Raw genomic sequence first — 18,062 nt, 5'->3', positions numbered from 1 at the left:
GCAGGCGCGGCGAGTCCCGCCGGCAAGGACAAAAGAGCGGCCGAGCCCCGACCCCGGCCCCGCCAGCATGAGCAGCGCCGAGATGGGCAAGTTCAACATCTCGCCCGACGAGGACAGCAGCAGCTACAGCTCCAACAGCAACGACTTCAGCTACCCCTACCCCACCAAGCCGGCCGCCATGAAGAGGTGAGGGGGCTCCCCGGCGGCACCAGCCGGGAGCCGGCGGGGCTTCGTGTCTGCCGGCAGTCCGTACGGAAACACGGGAGTCACTGCGGCCGGAGACGGGCGCAGCGCTCCGTGCGCTGACACTGCCAGGTGGGGTGGTTCTTTCGGGGCTATTCCGTCGGTTTTTCCTTTTCCCTTTGAAATGGATTGGAAGCGCTGCTCGGGAAGTGAATATGCAAGTTGCCCCTAAGAGTCACTAATGGTGCAATGTTGTTTTGCAGCCACTATGCGGATATTGATCCAGAAAACCAAAATTTCTTGCTCGATTCCAACCTTGGAAAGAAGAAATATGAAACTCAGTATGTAAGTACCCAGCAATGACGTTCCAAATAAACAAACAAAAATGTACTGCCAGATCTATGTTCCTTTTAATTCTGAGATGAGTAATAACTTTCTATTAATTATTACCTATCTTCCTTTTCTCAGCATCCGGGTACTACTTCCTTCGGAATGTCAGTATTTAATCTGAGCAATGCTATTGTGGGTAGTGGCATCCTTGGTCTTTCTTTTGCCATGGCTAACACTGGAATTGCTCTTTTTGTGTAAGTATCTTTTGGTTCATCAAAAAAACCCCATCATTCTGGTGTGTAATTCATAATGGAAAAATACTTGGTGTAAGAATAAGACCCCTAGAAAATATCCAGTCATTTTCATAGGTGCAGAATAGCATTTTAGGATTTATGCCTTGTTTTAAATTTAAAGATTGTGATACCTTCAGAAGAACCTGCAAAAATTAAACAAGTTCACTGCAAGTTCTGCAACCCTCAAAAACATTTTACAGTGAATTTTACTTGACTTAGAGTTTCTCCATAACTGATAGACTTCCCCTGAAAGTTCCATTATCCAAGTCCCAATCAGGGACGTGGTCTCGCTTTTCTCAGCTGACATCATTGTGCCTACAGAGTTACAATGTACTTAACCAATAAAGTCCTTTTTATTGCTGTGCTTTCACTCAATTCTGCAAACTGGTTTCAGTTACACTTATAAAAATTTCTGTGTGCCTACAATGGAGGGATGTGGAATAACCAGCATATCTTTATTGATGTGTCTACGTTGGCAAAAGCTTTGAGGTGTAGGACAGAACTACAGTAATGTAATTGGAAGTGACATAAGGAAACAGTTATGGACAGTGCTTTTAAATGTCTTGGGAAAGTACATTTTTCAGGTATTGGAGGCAGTTCAGCTCACACGACATGTAGGTAGTGTCAGTGACTTGACTGCAAATGAGTATCCACGGATATGTTTAAAGGAACTTTGTGTTTTTATCCTGGAAATAGATGAATGTGCTGAATGTTCAAGAACATGTGAAGAGCAATGTTTAGTTCAAAATTTCCCTGACTCTGCTGCCAGATTTCCAGAAAGTAGGTCACATTTACTTCCAGATGTTTCACAGTGTATCGGGTGGTGCTCAAGTTTCCTGAGGAAACTACCAGTGTGTAAAGTTCTGGCCTAAAGGATTTTAAGTATACGGTGATTTGTTAATCTTTTACTAAGATTTTCACTTGCTTAGATGATGCAAAACTGAAATAATGACTTAGCATGAATCTAGAAGGGATACTTCATCTCTCTATACATCAGTTTCATGCTCTAAAGATGTTCTGAAGGACATGTAAGATAATCAATGTAATGCATATTAGAATGCCTCTGAGGCGAGGAAAAAGGAGAATTTAAGGTTAGCTATTTGAACAGACTTGGGGGCCATTTTTTCTGAGGGAAAAAATGTTCAAAACTGTCAATATAATAATTGGGGACTGAGGCAATTTATTTGTCTTTTATTTCCAGATACTGCATTCAGATCTGTTTGCATTAGTGCTGTTTCAAAGACAAACTAGCTCATTACCTTACAAAACTTAGTGTAGATTGTATAGTTCTGAGGCAGGAAAGCAGTTAATCACAGGTGGTACTGAGGATTTATGATGACACTGAGGGCATTACAGGCATCTTTTAATAACTAGGTTACAGAATCAGATCCAGGTGCAGTCGATTAAGGCAGTAAGTTCTTCGAAGATACGGAGTCATTTGTGTAAGTGCTGTGACTTGTCACTTGTGTCAGCACTAAATAGATGAATAGAATGGTCTGAAAGGCAGAAACAGAGTGAGCTTCAAAGATGAGTTTGCTAACTGATCTTGTCAACACTGTAGGCAGCCTTTTCAGGTGTAGGACTGAGAGGTCCAAGGTCTGTGCTGTTTTAAAGTAGTGTAACCCTGGCACATCTCAGCTGTGCTGTTTCTAGTTGATGGCTAAGTCAAATGCTGTCAGAAATAGAGAGGTTTATTTGTGTGCATGTGTTAGTGTTGAATTGCCACAGTAACATAAGTTTCCTATACAGATCTGTGATGCTTCTCAGATCTCGTTTCCAGTTCTTTGTGCACCATTTACTAACTTCACCAACATTAAAAATGACACAAAAGGAAATGTACTCTGGGAAATGAAATTTCCCCTTTTTAAGCCATTTTTGATATGCCGTTTCTCAGGTTTCCTATAAAGCAAAATGCTTGTATTGGTATAAGAAAGACCAGGGTTTTTTTTTTAATGCATTGTAATTTTCCACTGTGTTCTCCAGCAGCTGAGAAGTCCCCCCTAGCGTGCCACTCCAGGAAGTGCATTTGTTGTGGGAGAGATTTGTTGTTGAGAGGTCGGAATTTTAGGTGATGCAAATGTGCTTCTGGAAATAATATGCACTGCCTGTAAAAGCTGTGGGGAAGATAAACAAGCCACTAGTGATTCCCATGTAAGCACATCTTTGAGGAAAGAAATTATTTTTAATGATAATAGATGTGTATTTCCATTTGAAAACACAGATCTCAATGAGTCTAAATTTTCAGTCAATTCTTTAAGGCTTTTGCAGTTTCATCCGTACATAAAAAAAGAATGTAACACAGGTTTAAGCTGAAAAGCTGATTTCTTTTAAGACCAAGAGCTAATCTTCACTTCAGCTGGTAGTTAGCTTCATGTTAGTTACTGTATGTTCAGTTGGTGCATGACGCACTGTTGAACAGGGATAGGAAGATGGGAGAAATACAGTTTCTTACAAGGATGCAAGGCTCCCCCCACCACCCGCACACATTCCCATTGATACTTTGTTATTTATATCAAGTGTAGCCAGTTATAATAGCCTGACACTTGGTGATGCTTATGCCACTTCCGAGTGAATGGAATCATTGTTCAAGCCTACATTAGAATGTCTTTGTATGCCTCGGAAATGCAATTTAGTATAAAATCCTTTCTGCACACTGCATTAATTGGGTTTTCAGAATGCTTTTAATTGACCTTAGAATCTACATTTTTTTGCATATAGTATTTTAATATGGATTATGTTTATGTTTGATACACCTTTATTTAATAGGGTTATCATAAGTCATTTATGGCTATTACAAATTTGCATGTTTTTCTCTCCCCAGGATACTCCTGCTGTTTGTCTCGATATTTTCTTTGTATTCAGTGCATCTTCTTTTGAAGACTGCCAATGAAGGAGGTATGGCAAATTACTGTTTTACAAATATGTAGTATTTGTTTCTTATGGTATCTTTGTGAAACATGCCCTTCCAATGGGATATTTTGCTTTCTTTCAGGATCTTTATTGTATGAACAGTTGGGAATGAAGGCTTTTGGTATGGCTGGAAAACTTGCTGCTTCCGGATCAATTACAATGCAGAACATTGGAGGTGAGGACAAGATCTTAAAATGTCTGTACTGTCAATAGTAATTGTTCCCTGCTTATTCTTGGAGACTTATTTGTCACACAACATGTATTCATTAACTGCTTGTGTTCAAGTGAGGTTATGAAACATGTTATGTGATTCTTGCATCGTGTGGCATATTCTATATTTGTAATGATCTATGATGTTATTCACCTACAGCTATGTCAAGCTACCTCTTCATAGTGAAATATGAGTTACCATTGGTCATCAAGACATTTATGAACATCGAAGAGACCACAGGGTAGGTGTTAGAACTCCTCATCAGAGAAACTATTAGGAGAAACAAACACGGAGACTGTATATATTTTTATATGAAGACCACGTTCGGTACACCATAGGGTAGCTTCTTATTCAGACAGATACAGTAAGTTTTCCCTTCCCTTGAGTGCTTCACTTCATTTAGATCCAGCCTGACCTGGGAAAAGGGTAGAAAAATACAGGTATTGCATCATATTGCAGAAAGCTGTTCTGTAAAGAACATCAGGTAAGTGTTAATGTATGTACCAGTCGGTACATACGCTCAATAAGGAAAGATAAATGTCATTATGGTTGGTTTTTTTGGTTTTGTTTTGGTTTTTTGTTTATTTTCTTACTGCATTCAAACTGGTTTGGTCTGATTAATTTGGTTTCCTAGTATTAATATTGTGGGAAGTGATTAAATATAAGACTAAGGTGCAGCTATGCAATGACTGTCTTAAGGAACAGTTCTCAAAATGATACAGAGACTAAACATTGACCTAAACCACAGTTTATATGCCTAAGACTGGAGTGGTAGATGCCTTGCCATCTAGTCCTGGAGATACCTTGACTCCAGAGTGGCTTTTCTGCTTGGCTTTAAAAAGAGGTGCCTTGAGTAGGATTCATTTTATGTAACCATACCCTCTGAAAGTTAGATTTTGAGTTCATCATTACACTGGTCTTAGTATGATCAGTGGAGAAGGGTGACCCTCTGTAGTGATCAGCTCAGTGCACCTGACAGACACATTTTGTGCATCTCCAAAGAACAGTTGATCATATCACTCTGTATTGAGAGGGTGTGTAAAAACAAGATGCCTGAGTTCAGATGGATAGAGTTAAGTGCTATAAATCTCACTCTTCAGAGTTGTACTTCTGTGCCTTGTCCTGAAGTGTCCCAGTCTTGAGAGGGCTGAGCAGCTCAAGACTCCAACTTACAGCTAAGCCTGAGTTCAGAAGGTAGGCATTTTTCTGCCGTGTTCCCCAAGGGGTTCAAGCCATTTGGTGATGTTCATACAGCTTGCTGATATTGTCATGACAACAGTGCTAGCCATTATCTTTTTTTTTTTTTCCTTTTTTTTCTTTTTTTTTAATATACTCAAATACTGCACCCACCCTATTTACTTAGTAGTGTTACGTTTACAAATTCTTTGCTGGGAAGGTTCATTTCTCTCCTTTGGCTGAATTCAAGTCTATATTTTTCAATTTCTAAGAGAGCCCCTGGAGTAGCCAGTATTTAGAAGGGGGCTCGGAGGCAAATATTTTTAACTGTCCCATCTTCAGTAAAGAATTCAAAATTGGTTGCAATTCAAGAGGGAAAGTTAAAGTCTGTGAATCTCACTGGATACAGCTGCTGCTCTGCAAATCTGGCAGAGAAAATGAAGAACTTGAGATCTGTATCTTAAATGTTTTCTTGCTGGCTGGCACTAAGTAGCTGTACACTGATTTAAAGTAAATATTTTCTCAGTGCTCTGGCAATTGTGAACCCCATTTAACTGACTCTCTCCATGCATTGCTTAGGGGAGTCTGGGTGGCTACCATTGGCATGGATTCCACTCTGGCAGCCTGGGGCCTAAAATGTAAGCACTTACCTGTTTAAGTGTCCCAAAATAATGCTTACTGTAAAAGAGCTTCTGGAATTCTGAGACAATATTACAAATCTCCATCATTAAAATTTGTTTAGCAACTTCTAAAGTACTTGGCTATATTTTAAAACTGCACAATCCCATTCTTTACTCTTCAGCACGGAAAAACTTTGAAGTCCTTGATCTGAAAGTCCTGATGGCCTCTCTATGGGTATGCACAATAGCAGTGCATGTTCTTGTGATTGTATCAACTGAAAGGAGTTTGTGTTGTGACTTCTTTTAAATTTGCCACAAGTCTACTATATTTTAAAAAAAGACAGCAAAAGGTGTATGGTGTTAATGTCCTATACATCTGAAGTTTCTAAAATACTCCTTTTTTACATCTAGTTATCCCAGGTAAAACTGAGGAAAGAGAAGATTGCATCATTTTTGCATTTACTATGTAAATCCAGAGCAAGTCTGTTAATTATTCTGTATTTCCACTACCATATAAAGGGCTATAACTTAGCAACTGAGTTTGCATATACGAATTTCCAATTAAATTATTAATATTTTTGTTTACCTAAATAGTGTACAGTCCATTTTAAAATAAATACTGCTAAATTATATCATAATAGGATGTAAAGTATTAATACTTGGGAATAAATGCTTAGTGTTACTTTAATTGCTTAAAGCATATAGGATGGTCCTGTAGGACTTTGTTTTTATGTATTTCAAAAAAGATGTTCATCTTCTAATGCTCAAAAATGTTTTGTGAAAAAACAGCTGCTGCTTTTTACAGAATAAATGGCAAAAATGTTTTGAAAGAAAAAGCTCCTGAGGTTCTTACCATGTTTTCCCTACTGAAAGGGACTAAATGTGCCTCCAAGAGACTCCCAGTGCTTGTTGGAGTTTCCTCAGCTAGTGGGCTTGAGCTACTGCCTTACCTTCAGCCCTCACCTGTTTTTCTTTAACTCCCACAGGGCTCCCAACACAATTTTATTTCCATTCAGAGTGGAAACCCTGCTGGGGCCCTGCAATATTGTAACACACCTGGAGAGTTGGGAACCAGCACTTAAGAAAATTACTATTTTTTCCATGATTGATCCCACTTGACTTTTTTCTAACCAATCATTTACTTTTCCGTCTTCTGACTTACAGATGCATATTTTTTTTATAAAAGGACACTAAAGGAAAGGCACAATGCAGGTTTGGGGTGAGATAAGAAGCTGTTGTAGGGTGTTAGGTCCATATAGGAAATTATCCTTTGTGACATCAGGTAGTGCATATTTTTAAGGAGCCATATGTTGTAGAAGATAAGAGTGAAGACTAAACTGCAAGTGTAATTTTTAAATACTTGATTACTTAAAAATATTACCTTCTTTTCTGCAGAGAGTGGTATCTCAATGGTGACTATTTAGTGCTGCTGGTGTCTCTCATCCTCATTCTTCCCCTGTCCCTACTGAAAAATCTAGGTAAGTAGTAGAGAGCAATCAAAATAAAAACCCATTGAAAATACTGTGGGGAAATGGGTTGATGCAATGTTTGAGTCTTGAAATGCTGTGTGAATTAACAGCTGCATCCAAACTTGTCTCTTGGGACTAATTAGTGTTTAGGTATTTGCTGTCAGTCTTCCTGAAGAAAGGAAAAAAAATGAAGACAAGTATACTAAATAACAGATGTGTTTGTGGAAAATGAAAGGACGGCAGATAGGATGGGTCAACAGTAACTTTCTCTTTCTGTTCTTATCCCAAAGTTTGACCTATTTTGGTCAATAGTGGAATAATATAATGTTACCAGCTATCCTGTAACAGCCTTCAAAGTATAGGGCTGCAGTATTGGCAGTATCTTTTCATTTTTCCCAAGGAGTAACAGAATATTCATGCCAGATGCTTTATCTGAAATGGCTGTAATTCAGTGGTATATGTGAATAATTCAGTTAACACGCTATTTATTCAGAGAATCCTGTAGTGGAACCTTAATAACTGAGAGTCTCAATGTGAATTACTCTCTCAAATTACTATTTTCTAGAAGTTAAGTAAATCAGTAAAAACAGAAGGAAAAAGGCCAGGTTATCTTACAGTGCATGCCATTAAAATTAATCCTATAATTATTCTTAATGTGCAATAAACAATTCATATAGTTGTTGCTGTGGGGTTTTTTAGTTTGCATCTTTTTCTTGTAAGTTAAAAAGTTTAACATTACAGACTCACCGTATGTACAGACCCTAATATGTCTTTCAGAACTTTCAGATCTGGGTTGAGATTAGCAGAAAGTCAATGAATAATTAACTTGTTCTGTGTAATGCTAAGGAAATGACAAAAGAGATCACTGACAGAATATATTTTGTCATAATGTTTTGACTTGAATGGTCTTTCTGTTTATTGTGTCTTAGATTTTTTTAATCTTTTTTGATCACAGGGTATTTGGGCTATACCAGTGGTTTTTCCTTACTTTGCATGGTCTTCTTTCTGATTGTTGTAAGTATAATCTTCTAAACTTCCAGCACTTGTAAAACTGCATTTAAAAGTGAAATTAAACGCTGTTTCTAAAAATTAATGTATGTTGCATTAGTCAAAGTAATAAATGCATGGCTTTATTTGTAGGTAATTTGGAAGATGTTTCAGATTCCTTGTCCTATGGACAGTGTCATCATGAACATGACATTAATTAATGCAACGGTGGCACCTTTGGTACATGAAAATATAACAACTGATGATATGTGCAAGCCAAAATATTTCATCTTCAATTCACAGGTAACTGACTGAAAATGAGATGCTCTGTTGAAAATAACTGAGACTAAGTACTTAGCAGATAAATTAGGTCGTTTTCCTTTCAAGCAGTTGCCCAGATTTAAAATTGGGATGTGTTAAGGCTTTCTGTTCCAATAGACTTTGGCACTGTTTACCTCCTGCAAGACTGGGTGTTTCTACACGCCAAATACACAGAAATTTGTGGAGCTTGAGGTGCCTGTTTGAGTGGCATAAACCACCTCTCAGTCTTCAGCACAGCATTTCTCAAGCTTTCTCAAGGAAGTTTAGTGAAGCATTTTAAAAAGTATATTGCAGAAGAAAATGAAGAAAACTGTAAAAGTTTGAAAATAGGATATTTGACTTGTTCCTAGTCACAAATCCTTGACTCATGAGGGCTCCCAGTCACAGTGGTGAATCTCCACATGTGTAATACCCAATACCAAGTTCAAGATACAATGGCTTAAGCCTGTGGATTGCAGAACATGGTTTTGAATGCAAATACATTCAGCTTAGCATGGGCTTCAGTGACATTTGAGACTATTTGGTTCCTCAGGGTCTGGGTTTAAGAAAATACAAACTTGTTTTAACTTCTTCCAAAGTTTCCATTATAAAGAACAGCTGGTATTTATCACAAAATGAGGTCAAAACTGAAGAATCTACTGATGATTTTTTAAAGTAAATTTCTAATGTCTGTTGAGATACTTAAGAAACATACTTTTTTTTTTTTCAGACTGTTTATGCTGTCCCAATCCTAACATTTTCTTTTGTCTGCCATCCTGCAATTCTTCCTATTTATGAAGAACTGAAAAGGTAAGTGTGAGATATATATCTGTAATTTCACTAAACAAACAAATCTAGTATGAAACAGTATGTTCTCACTACTAACAATGTTGCTTTTTCTTACAGCCGAAGCCGTAAAAGAATGATGAATGTGTCCTATGTATCTTTTTTTGCCATGTTCCTCATGTATTTATTGGCTGCTCTCTTTGGATACTTGACGTTTTATGGTGAATATTGCCTTCTCTGTTTACTTTTAAATTATTTATGTTCTGCAAACTCACAGTATTTTTTTTTTTTTAATAGAACAAACAAGCATTTACTATGCATTCTAAATATACAGTATTAATTGTGCTTTTTTTAGTACTTCTAAAAGTGCACACCCCAAAGGAGATCAGTAGTAGAATTAGGCCCAAGATATAGGATTAAAATTGGATTAAACCAGATTCCGTGCCTTCAAGTCATCCCTGTGCAAAATGGATACATTCTTACAGGACCTCTGGAGGCTTTCAGTTCATATTGGTGTCTTGTAAAATTTGCTTAGAATCTGGAGCAGAAGCACATGTTTAAGAAGTATGTCAACTAATTCTAATTAAAATACTGTTTTCTTTATAGGAAAAGTCGAACCAGAACTGCTTCACACCTACTCTGCTTATCTGGGTGCTGATGTTCTCCTCCTTATTGTGCGTCTCGCTGTACTTATGGCTGTAACCCTCACTGTACCTGTAGTTATCTTCCCAGTAAGTCATTTGTGTCTTGCTACCATTTTTTAACACCTGTGCTGCTGGAGTCATTTATTGATTTGGCAACTCCTGTTTATTAATTGAAGAGTTTTTCTCTTAACTGAAAAAGGAAATTTATTCTAATAAGCTTGATGAATTATAGCTATACTGTTAATTCAGTGAAGATGTAACATTTACTAAGCAGTAGATACAAGTACATTCGGTTAAATTGTTTTCCTGGTATGGTTGTATTGGGGAAGTGAAACAGATTTCCCCTTTTATAAAAGTACTTACAGTGTTGTATTATCAGCTTACAAAAGCCAGCATGTTTTTGTACATACATTGTGGACATGATCTGGCCATTTATGTGTATATTGTTGAGCAGCGTCCTTAGATGTTAGAAAATTTTCCGGAATTTATTTTTGTTCAAGCCAGATGTTTTTCCTTGGTTTTTTTCTCCATATTACTTTCATCTTTCACCTTCTGCTAAAATCTGAAGTATTTGGGAAAATGATGTTAAAATACTTTCAGAAGGAAGGTCTAATTCAGGTGACAAATCACTGTCTTCCAAAATCAAGACTAAACTGTATTTATTTTTTTTTTCCCCCCCCTCTCACCCCACCCCCACCTTCCAAAGATCCGCAGTTCCATTACCCAGCTGCTGTGGGCAGGGAAGGAGTTCAGCTGGTGGCGTCACTGTTCCATTACCATTTCTCTTCTGGCATTTACCAACGTGCTCGTTATCTTTGTCCCTACTATTCGAGACATCTTTGGATTCATTGGTAAGCACTTTCTTCTCAGATCAAGCAATCTTCCACATTTCAGAAAAAGCAGTTCCAGTCTAATTAGAGTATGTTTACCTGTTTATGAATATTTATTTCTGTGCTTTTTCTCTACAGGTGCTTCTGCAGCTGCCATGCTGATCTTTATACTTCCTTCTGCCTTCTATATCAAATTAGTGAAGAAGGAACCAATGAAGTCAGTGCAAAAGATTGGGGTATGTATAGACAAATATGTAACTACACTTGTTTACAAATTCAAAGCAAAAAATGTAATTGTGTTCTTCATGATTTATGAATTTTGAAGTCCTGGTGAAAGTAGTCAGTGAATTGACATTTACTATTATCTTGCATAGTTGCCAGGAGTTGCATAGGAACTCAAAACCAAGGAATTGGCCATCACAAGACTCAGTTTACTTCAGTGACTTCTCTCAGCCCGTGGCCCCCAGTCTCAACAGTAGCTGGGTCATTCTGTTGCTGTTAAGGACCAGATTTCAACAAAATACCCTAAGAGCTGTATTTAAAGAGTCTCAACATCCTTCAAATATTCCTTTAAGAGTTATTTATGTAATCCTCCCCATAAAAGCTCACCTCTGCCAGTTGTTCGGGTTATCTTGATTGTTCTTGGTGTTCTTACTGACTATAGACATAGTGACTCATAATGAAATCAGACCTACTGAGGCAGAGTCAAGATAGCACAGTGGCATAGCCTGACTGGTATGAGCAGCTACATTCACTTCCCTTAGTTGAGGGTGGGGTCTGCTATACTGAAAATAAATGTACTTTTTGATTTGAGACAGGACCCCAAATATGAGGAAGACACTTAGCTCCTTGTCATTGACTTGATCTCTGGTCTCTTTTACTCTGTCCTCCGTGAGCAATGGCATTTGTGTTATACATGGGCATGAATTTATAGGTGTATGTTGTGGTGTTTACCAACAGTGTCCTAGCAGAATCTGAAATACTTCTTTTATGTTTTCTTTTTCAGGCTTCCTTCTTCTTTCTAAGTGGTATACTTGTGATGACTGGGTGTATGACACTGATTATTCTAGACTGGACCCAGAATGTTACATCTGATGGCCATTAACTGCCCTGGTTTAATCTCTGTAATACTCTACTTCAAATGCCAGTGTTCACTCAGATACCTACTGAGAACGAAAATGTGCTATTCAGCTTCCTTTAAAAGGCAGATTCTTTGTTGATGGTTCTTCTGATTGTAGAATATCTGAACTCTGTCTTTAAGAAACTATTCTGCATGATGGAAGTGGATATTAACATCAAACCACGTGAGTGTCTGGCTGAAGGAAGTGACAACTTTATTCCATTCCAGAGAATGGACAGAACTCTCTGTAGACTTTTATCAAGCCATGTTTGGCTTTCATCATTGTTACTTGGATATTTTGTTATTTTACTTGAATGTGCCTAATGGAACCATTTGATGTGAGAAAGAACTCTTTAATTTACAGCAAAGTGTTTAAATAACCAATGAGAGAGCGAGAGAAAGAGAGAAACGCTATTATTTTTTTGTACCAAAAATTCTTATAGACCTCAAAAGCACTATTTTGACTTTGAGAAACATTTTTCTAAAAAGAAGGAAAAATAACATAGAAGAGCTCAAAAAAATATTTAATTAGTGTTCTAAATTAAATTTAGTTTGACTTTCTTGATCTCTTCACTCGTGTCACCAGTGACAGGACCCAAGGAAAGGGCATGAAGCTGAGTCAGGGTAGGTTTAGGCTGGATATTGGGAAAAGGTTCTTTACCCATAGGGTGGTTGGGCACAGGAACAGGCTCCCCAGGGAAGTGGTCACAGCACCAAGCCTGACAGAGTTCAAGAAGTGTTTGGACAATGCTCTCAGGCACTTGGTGTGGTTCTTGGGGTGCCCTGTGCATGGTCAGGAGTTGGACATGGTCATTCTGATGGGTCCCTTCCCACTCATTTTATGATTCTGTAGAGGCATAATTAGAAGAAATTTTATTTTAAAAATGCTTCTAATGACCAAAACAGAAAATGAGCCAATTCAGGTCCAAATTCTGTGATATTAAATACTTCCCATGAAATTCCCTTAGTTCAAATGAGAGTGAAAATAATTCTGAAAATCCTTTGTCGCTTATGTAAGTAACTAGAGTTACCAAAAATGGTGTGGAAATGCAAATTTTCAAACTTTAAAACAACCCACCCTTTAGAAAAGGGTGCATTTGAGAAAAGCATAGTTAATCTAAAATTGTAAAGATGGCATCGACATTTTCCCTTCTTGAGGTACTCAGTAGTGCAATTGAGTAAAACAGGGTTTGTGGTTTTTGCTTTTTTGGGGTTTTTTTTCTTTCCTGTTGTAGATAGAAACTGAATGGCACTGGAGCATATGATGCCATTACTACAAAACTCCCTCCTCACGTTCCCTTGATTAATAATGTCCATTGTCAGTTGTAACAATGTTTGTTGGGATTTTTTTCTGTCCAATCTATCTTGAAACACTCTGTAGGAAAACAAAAAAGTCCTGATGTAGTCTTCTAGTTGTATAATATTCAAAAACTGTACAGTATTTCTCAAATTCCTCATCCATTATTGGGTTTTGAATTACTTGACTATTCTGTTTCTGAGTCAAATCCACAAAATAACTGCACCAATATTTCATGCTTGGTACAAACTCTCTTCACATATGCAACTGGGATTCCTCTTCCAATTTATATTGTATAGTAGTATTAAAGATAACCTCATAGGCTGGATAGTCATCTCATACTTGTTTGCTTCAGAAATAGATAAGTTTCTAACGAGCCCTAGCAGATGAAACAGGTGCTGTATGGTTGTGATGAGCTATTTTGTTTCTAGTGCATGTTTACTCTTTCATTCTTGTCCCAGGTTGAAGAGAGGTAACACTTGTATAACAGCGTACTTGGCTTATAAGAGGTTCTCAAACACAGCAATATTGGGTACAAAAGCCTAGATAGAGATTATTAATGAAATAGTCATGGCAATGTGGTCAACTGTCTTCATCTGACACGATGTTTTAGAAATCTGATTTACAAAGTCTGATTTTACTCAGTCGTCGTGTCAGAGAGAACAAGTAAAGGCCTGTAATCCATTGATAAAGCAGTGCCTGAGACTTTTTTGCTCTTGTAGAATTAATCAGAAATAAATCTAAACAATAGTCACTGTTTGGCAGATAATGTCAAGCTCTGCCCAGCCATTTAAAATCTTTGGAAAAACAACTGCAGGTATTTTGTATTGATACTTCTGCATGACTGTAAGTACTGGTCACTAAGACTATAGCGTAAAACTGTAATGACAAGTTAGATTCCTCTTGTGTTATTTGTATTATTAATTCAGTGGTACTCAACTGGCAATTAATGATCCTGGAGTCAGCACTAATGCTCCTTAGGTACTTCTCTGCCTCAGGTACTGTACATCCATGGCTAACTATCCCATGTTACCTGATCTCCACAGAAGTGCTGAGCATGTGCCTCCTCAGTACTTTGGCAGCTTTTCTTCTTCCTCCACAAATGTGCAAAGGTGGAAGAGGATTAAAATGTTGTCTACCTTTGAGCAATTTGTAGCACATAAGGGATGAAGCACTTCCCTTGCCAGCATTTAAAAAGAGGAAAGAAAGTGAGAAGTATCCTCCTTTCTCGCAGCAACTGTAGAAGAGGAAGGAGTTGTAAGTGAGGAGTTACTACAAAGTCCTCCTTGGCAACCAGAAGGGAAGAAGATTTTTGTGATGACACCTCATAGCGTATTGTACTTGTCACTAATTCTCTGAATGTAGCAATTTCCAGATTATACATTGTGTGTTACATAATTTGATGACTTGACTCTCCACCTGCAACAGTTGAGTTCCACTTGGCTGGGTCGATTTCCAACGAGTGATTTTTTTTTTTTTTTTTTTTTTTTTTAATTATTATTTTTTTCGAAACCTGTCTGTTTAAAGTTACCTACATTACAAACCACCTAAAAGAGCAGCTTCAGTATTAAACCACTTTTCTGTCACCTCAGTTAGACATTACTGTCTTCCATGATATTTCAGTCATAAATGTAACATGTTATTTATAAAGCATTAATCCATTAAAACTAAAACTATTTTTCAATATTTATGATAGTCTATGTACATAAATTGTATGTGTGTATATACTGTAAGTATAATGTATATAATGTAGGTTTTGAGTCCAGGATTTATGTATATATTCCTCTCTCATTACTGATTGTTACATCATTTCAAGGAGTTGTCCATGTTGTACATCTGTGTAACAGCTGTCAAAGGAAAGAGCCTTTTACAACAAAGTGTAATGCTTACAGAGATGAAAGAAGTGTGTTACGCCTAAGGTGTGTAAGAAAACACTAAGATTGTATTTATTACAAATGTATATGTTGCAATAAACACAGGAATCACTTGGGTCCATAGAAAGCATTGTTCAGGTTCGTGTATACTTTCTCTCCAAAATTTACCATGGATGTTACGATTTCCTGAATGCGGCAAGTTAACCACCTCTGCGCTCTAACACTCGTTAGGCCGCCAAATTCGGGCATCCTGCGGTACCTCCGTGTACATATGTAAATACCACCTTATTGGTAGAGGCCAGCAGTCTAGCTACGGTTGCTGGCTGGACTGGTGGCCAGCAACACAGTTTCAATGAAACATTGTATGTTTGTTTTAACTGAAATAAAGAAAGAGATAATCCTAAGCCACCGTGTGATGTTTTTCTTGGGGGAGGCAGTTGGAGGATTTTCTTTAGAGGTGATGTTAAAAGTGTACCTTTAATTTCATGCATGTTTACCTTACTGAGCACTTTTCAGGAAAGGGGGGGAAAAATGGCATACAACTACATCCACAACTTAGGACACCACAGGGGTAAAGAGAACAAGTCTGGGCTTTAAAATGAGAGATTAAATTCTACAAGGAACCTGCATTATGTAATTTCTTTTGTGGAAAAGGCATACCTGGAAAATAGACCCAGTGTGTTAGGTCTTATAGAAGTGTAGTAAGTGAGTGAGTCTTGCTAAAATCCTATGTCCCTTTCCTTCATTTGAATCTCCAGGAGAAGAACTGCTCATGTAAAGAATTTCAAAACTGGTATGTCTGGTTTGCTTCCATTTTGGAAACTGGTAAAAACCAAGTGCAGCATATGTGTTCTTGGTTCTCAATACATCTATCAAGTCATATGAATATCTGTCCCAAAAATTCAGAATTGGGTGAGAGACACTGGAGTTGCAACTCAGTGTTTCATGTGTACAGGAAAACACCATACAAAAGGAGTATTAAAGGATAGGTAAATGCTCTGAAATTAGGAAATGCCTCAATTAAGGTTGCATTAATTACAAGATCGCATAGTGGTTTCTTCCTGGAATCCTTACTTAGTAGCTGTTCATTATTTTTTTAAGTTGCTTTCTGTGTGTTTAGTGTAGGTAGTTCATCATCCTGATGAGGGATGAATGCCTTCATTCTTTCTAGTTCTCATTTTAATGTCATCTTTGTGAAACACATATTACTCATTTTCACAGTGTTGCAGGCCTTTAAGAAGGTGTTAATCAGTATACAGCTCTGGGGACCTGGAGCGTGGAGAGGCAGCACTGTGGCACAGCCACGTATTTGAGTCCACAATTTAATGTCTTCCACTTGTTCAGTTTTGTATTTCAGCATTTGCTTACATGCATCTGAAGCATAACTTCAAACAGGTTTTGCGTGATGATCATTCTTGAAGCTAGAACCCTAAGCACCAAGCTAGCAGTTTGGAAAGGGTGATCATGTCTGGAAAGGCTCATTCTCATAAGGTGCCTGCCATCACACACTAACTTCGTAGCAGTGCAGAAGCCCTTTCCCTAGAATGGTGCTTGACAAGCTGAACAATTAAGCTCACCCTTACAATTAGGCAATTCCATCAACTTAAATAACATGAGAAGTAGTCTTTTCTACATCTTACTTCTCCCCAGAATGGGAAGATTGCTCATCTTGTGAGATGAATGAGATGGTGCAATGATTTTAAAACAGGAACTGAAATTACTTTGGGACAATGTCTAAAATTCTGTGCTTTGAGTCTCTCTACCTGTCACAAGGTCTTTGCTCTAACTTGTCACTTCAAGTTTATTCACAACGCTGGGCTTTGTGAATGCCTTGAGGTCTGTCCAGGAGAGAGATGGCACCTTTACTTTCTTCTAGTTCCCCTGAAATTTGCTTCTTTCTTCCACCCTGACCTTGCCAAGTCTGTCCTGTCACAAGGTCACAAGGTCATGCCTAGCCATCTCACCCCCAAGTGTTCAGACAGCAGCTGGATTGTATCAGGTCATGTCCTCTGGTCCCCTGTGGGTTAGCTCATATCCCTGTTTGCAGGCTATCAGCCCCCATTCAGTCTGTGTGCCCGGGTCTCCTTTCCAGAGACACAGAGCAGAGTGTGGCCAGTGTATGCCCAAATTTCAACTCCAGAAGAAACCAATATGCCAGGAGGCAGCCTCCATTCCTTCAAGAACTGTGGACATGCCATCCCATCTCCAGTGTAGATGTGCCCAGCACCAGTTTCCTTGGCCTTTCTACTTCCAGTCTCTTTAAGAGTGACAGTCCAGACCTCACCTGCTTTCACATGCCTTTCCTTCTGTCTTCTTGCACAACTGCTTTTGGCTGTCATAAGGTGACTCTTTGTCAACTCTGTCACTCTTGCTTGACAGTTTGCCAGCTCCCCTGGAACACCACCTCTTGAAGTTCCTCTTGCAAGCCACCTTCCTTCATCCCACCACCTTCCTGACTATGTGCCTGCCCCAGCCCAGCACAAATCCTTCCACATTTACTTTACCCAGGCACAGCTGGAAATATATTCCTTTGATTTTTCTAGTCTCTGCCCACCTGGTCTCCTTATGGCCACCACTGTAACTACAAGTCCTATTTTCTTGCTCTCTGGCCACCCCTCCAGCTCTTCAGGAGCCCAAAGAAGGCCACTTCCACACTCTGCTCAGGCAACCCTTGCCCCTCAAGCCTTTGGCTGAGCATGAAGCCCTGAGGCAGAGGACAGAGCAGGGGAAACTTTTCCAGGAAATATGATTTATTATTTTACTACAGGAAAACATACTCTTTTCCCTGATTTTATTCTCAAATGGGCTAAATGATTTTGTCTGATTGTTCTTCCACAGAGATGCACAAAAAACACCCCCTGCTGCAGTTGCTCATGATGGAAAATGTCAGGAGAATCATCTGAAGCTAGGTACCATTTGAAAGAACAGAAACATACTCCAATACTAGAGCGGTCAGGTAATCCCAGTAACAGGTGGCATAACCAGCCATGTTTGAAAATATTATAAAAATTAGAAATAAGGGGTGATTTTTA

At 38.4% G+C, this 18,062-nt stretch overlaps 1 protein-coding gene across 2 annotated transcripts in view; it reads left to right on the top strand.

Annotated features, from left to right (window-relative positions):
- SLC38A2 (solute carrier family 38 member 2) overlaps nt 1-15,434 on the top strand; it is a 16,156-nt gene extending 722 nt beyond the window's left edge. Inside the window, exons 2-16 of one of the 2 annotated variants that reach the window (XM_008632773.2) lie at nt 5-186; nt 447-528; nt 652-767; nt 3,628-3,701; nt 3,799-3,891; nt 4,087-4,168; nt 7,119-7,201; nt 8,148-8,206; nt 8,333-8,482; nt 9,210-9,289; nt 9,386-9,486; nt 9,872-9,996; nt 10,616-10,760; nt 10,878-10,975; nt 11,746-15,434. In XM_008632773.2, coding sequence (XP_008630995.1) covers nt 68-186; nt 447-528; nt 652-767; nt 3,628-3,701; nt 3,799-3,891; nt 4,087-4,168; nt 7,119-7,201; nt 8,148-8,206; nt 8,333-8,482; nt 9,210-9,289; nt 9,386-9,486; nt 9,872-9,996; nt 10,616-10,760; nt 10,878-10,975; nt 11,746-11,844 — 1,506 coding nt within the window. In that variant the 5' untranslated portion in view covers nt 5-67 and the 3' untranslated portion in view covers nt 11,845-15,434. Of the gene's footprint in view, nt 1-4; nt 187-446; nt 529-651; nt 768-3,627; nt 3,702-3,798; nt 3,892-4,086; nt 4,169-7,118; nt 7,202-8,147; nt 8,207-8,332; nt 8,483-9,209; nt 9,290-9,385; nt 9,487-9,871; nt 9,997-10,615; nt 10,976-11,745 lie in introns of both variants that reach the window. The other variant, XM_017733162.1, reaches the window with a different exon arrangement.
- The last annotated feature ends 2,628 nt before the right edge of the window (nt 15,435-18,062 follow it).

The sequence above is a fragment of the Corvus brachyrhynchos genome, unplaced genomic scaffold, assembly GCF_000691975.1.
Source record: "Corvus brachyrhynchos isolate BGI_N302 unplaced genomic scaffold, ASM69197v1 scaffold32, whole genome shotgun sequence".
Taxonomy (NCBI): Eukaryota; Metazoa; Chordata; class Aves; order Passeriformes; family Corvidae; genus Corvus; species Corvus brachyrhynchos.
This window is presented reverse-complemented; position numbering and strand designations above follow the sequence as displayed.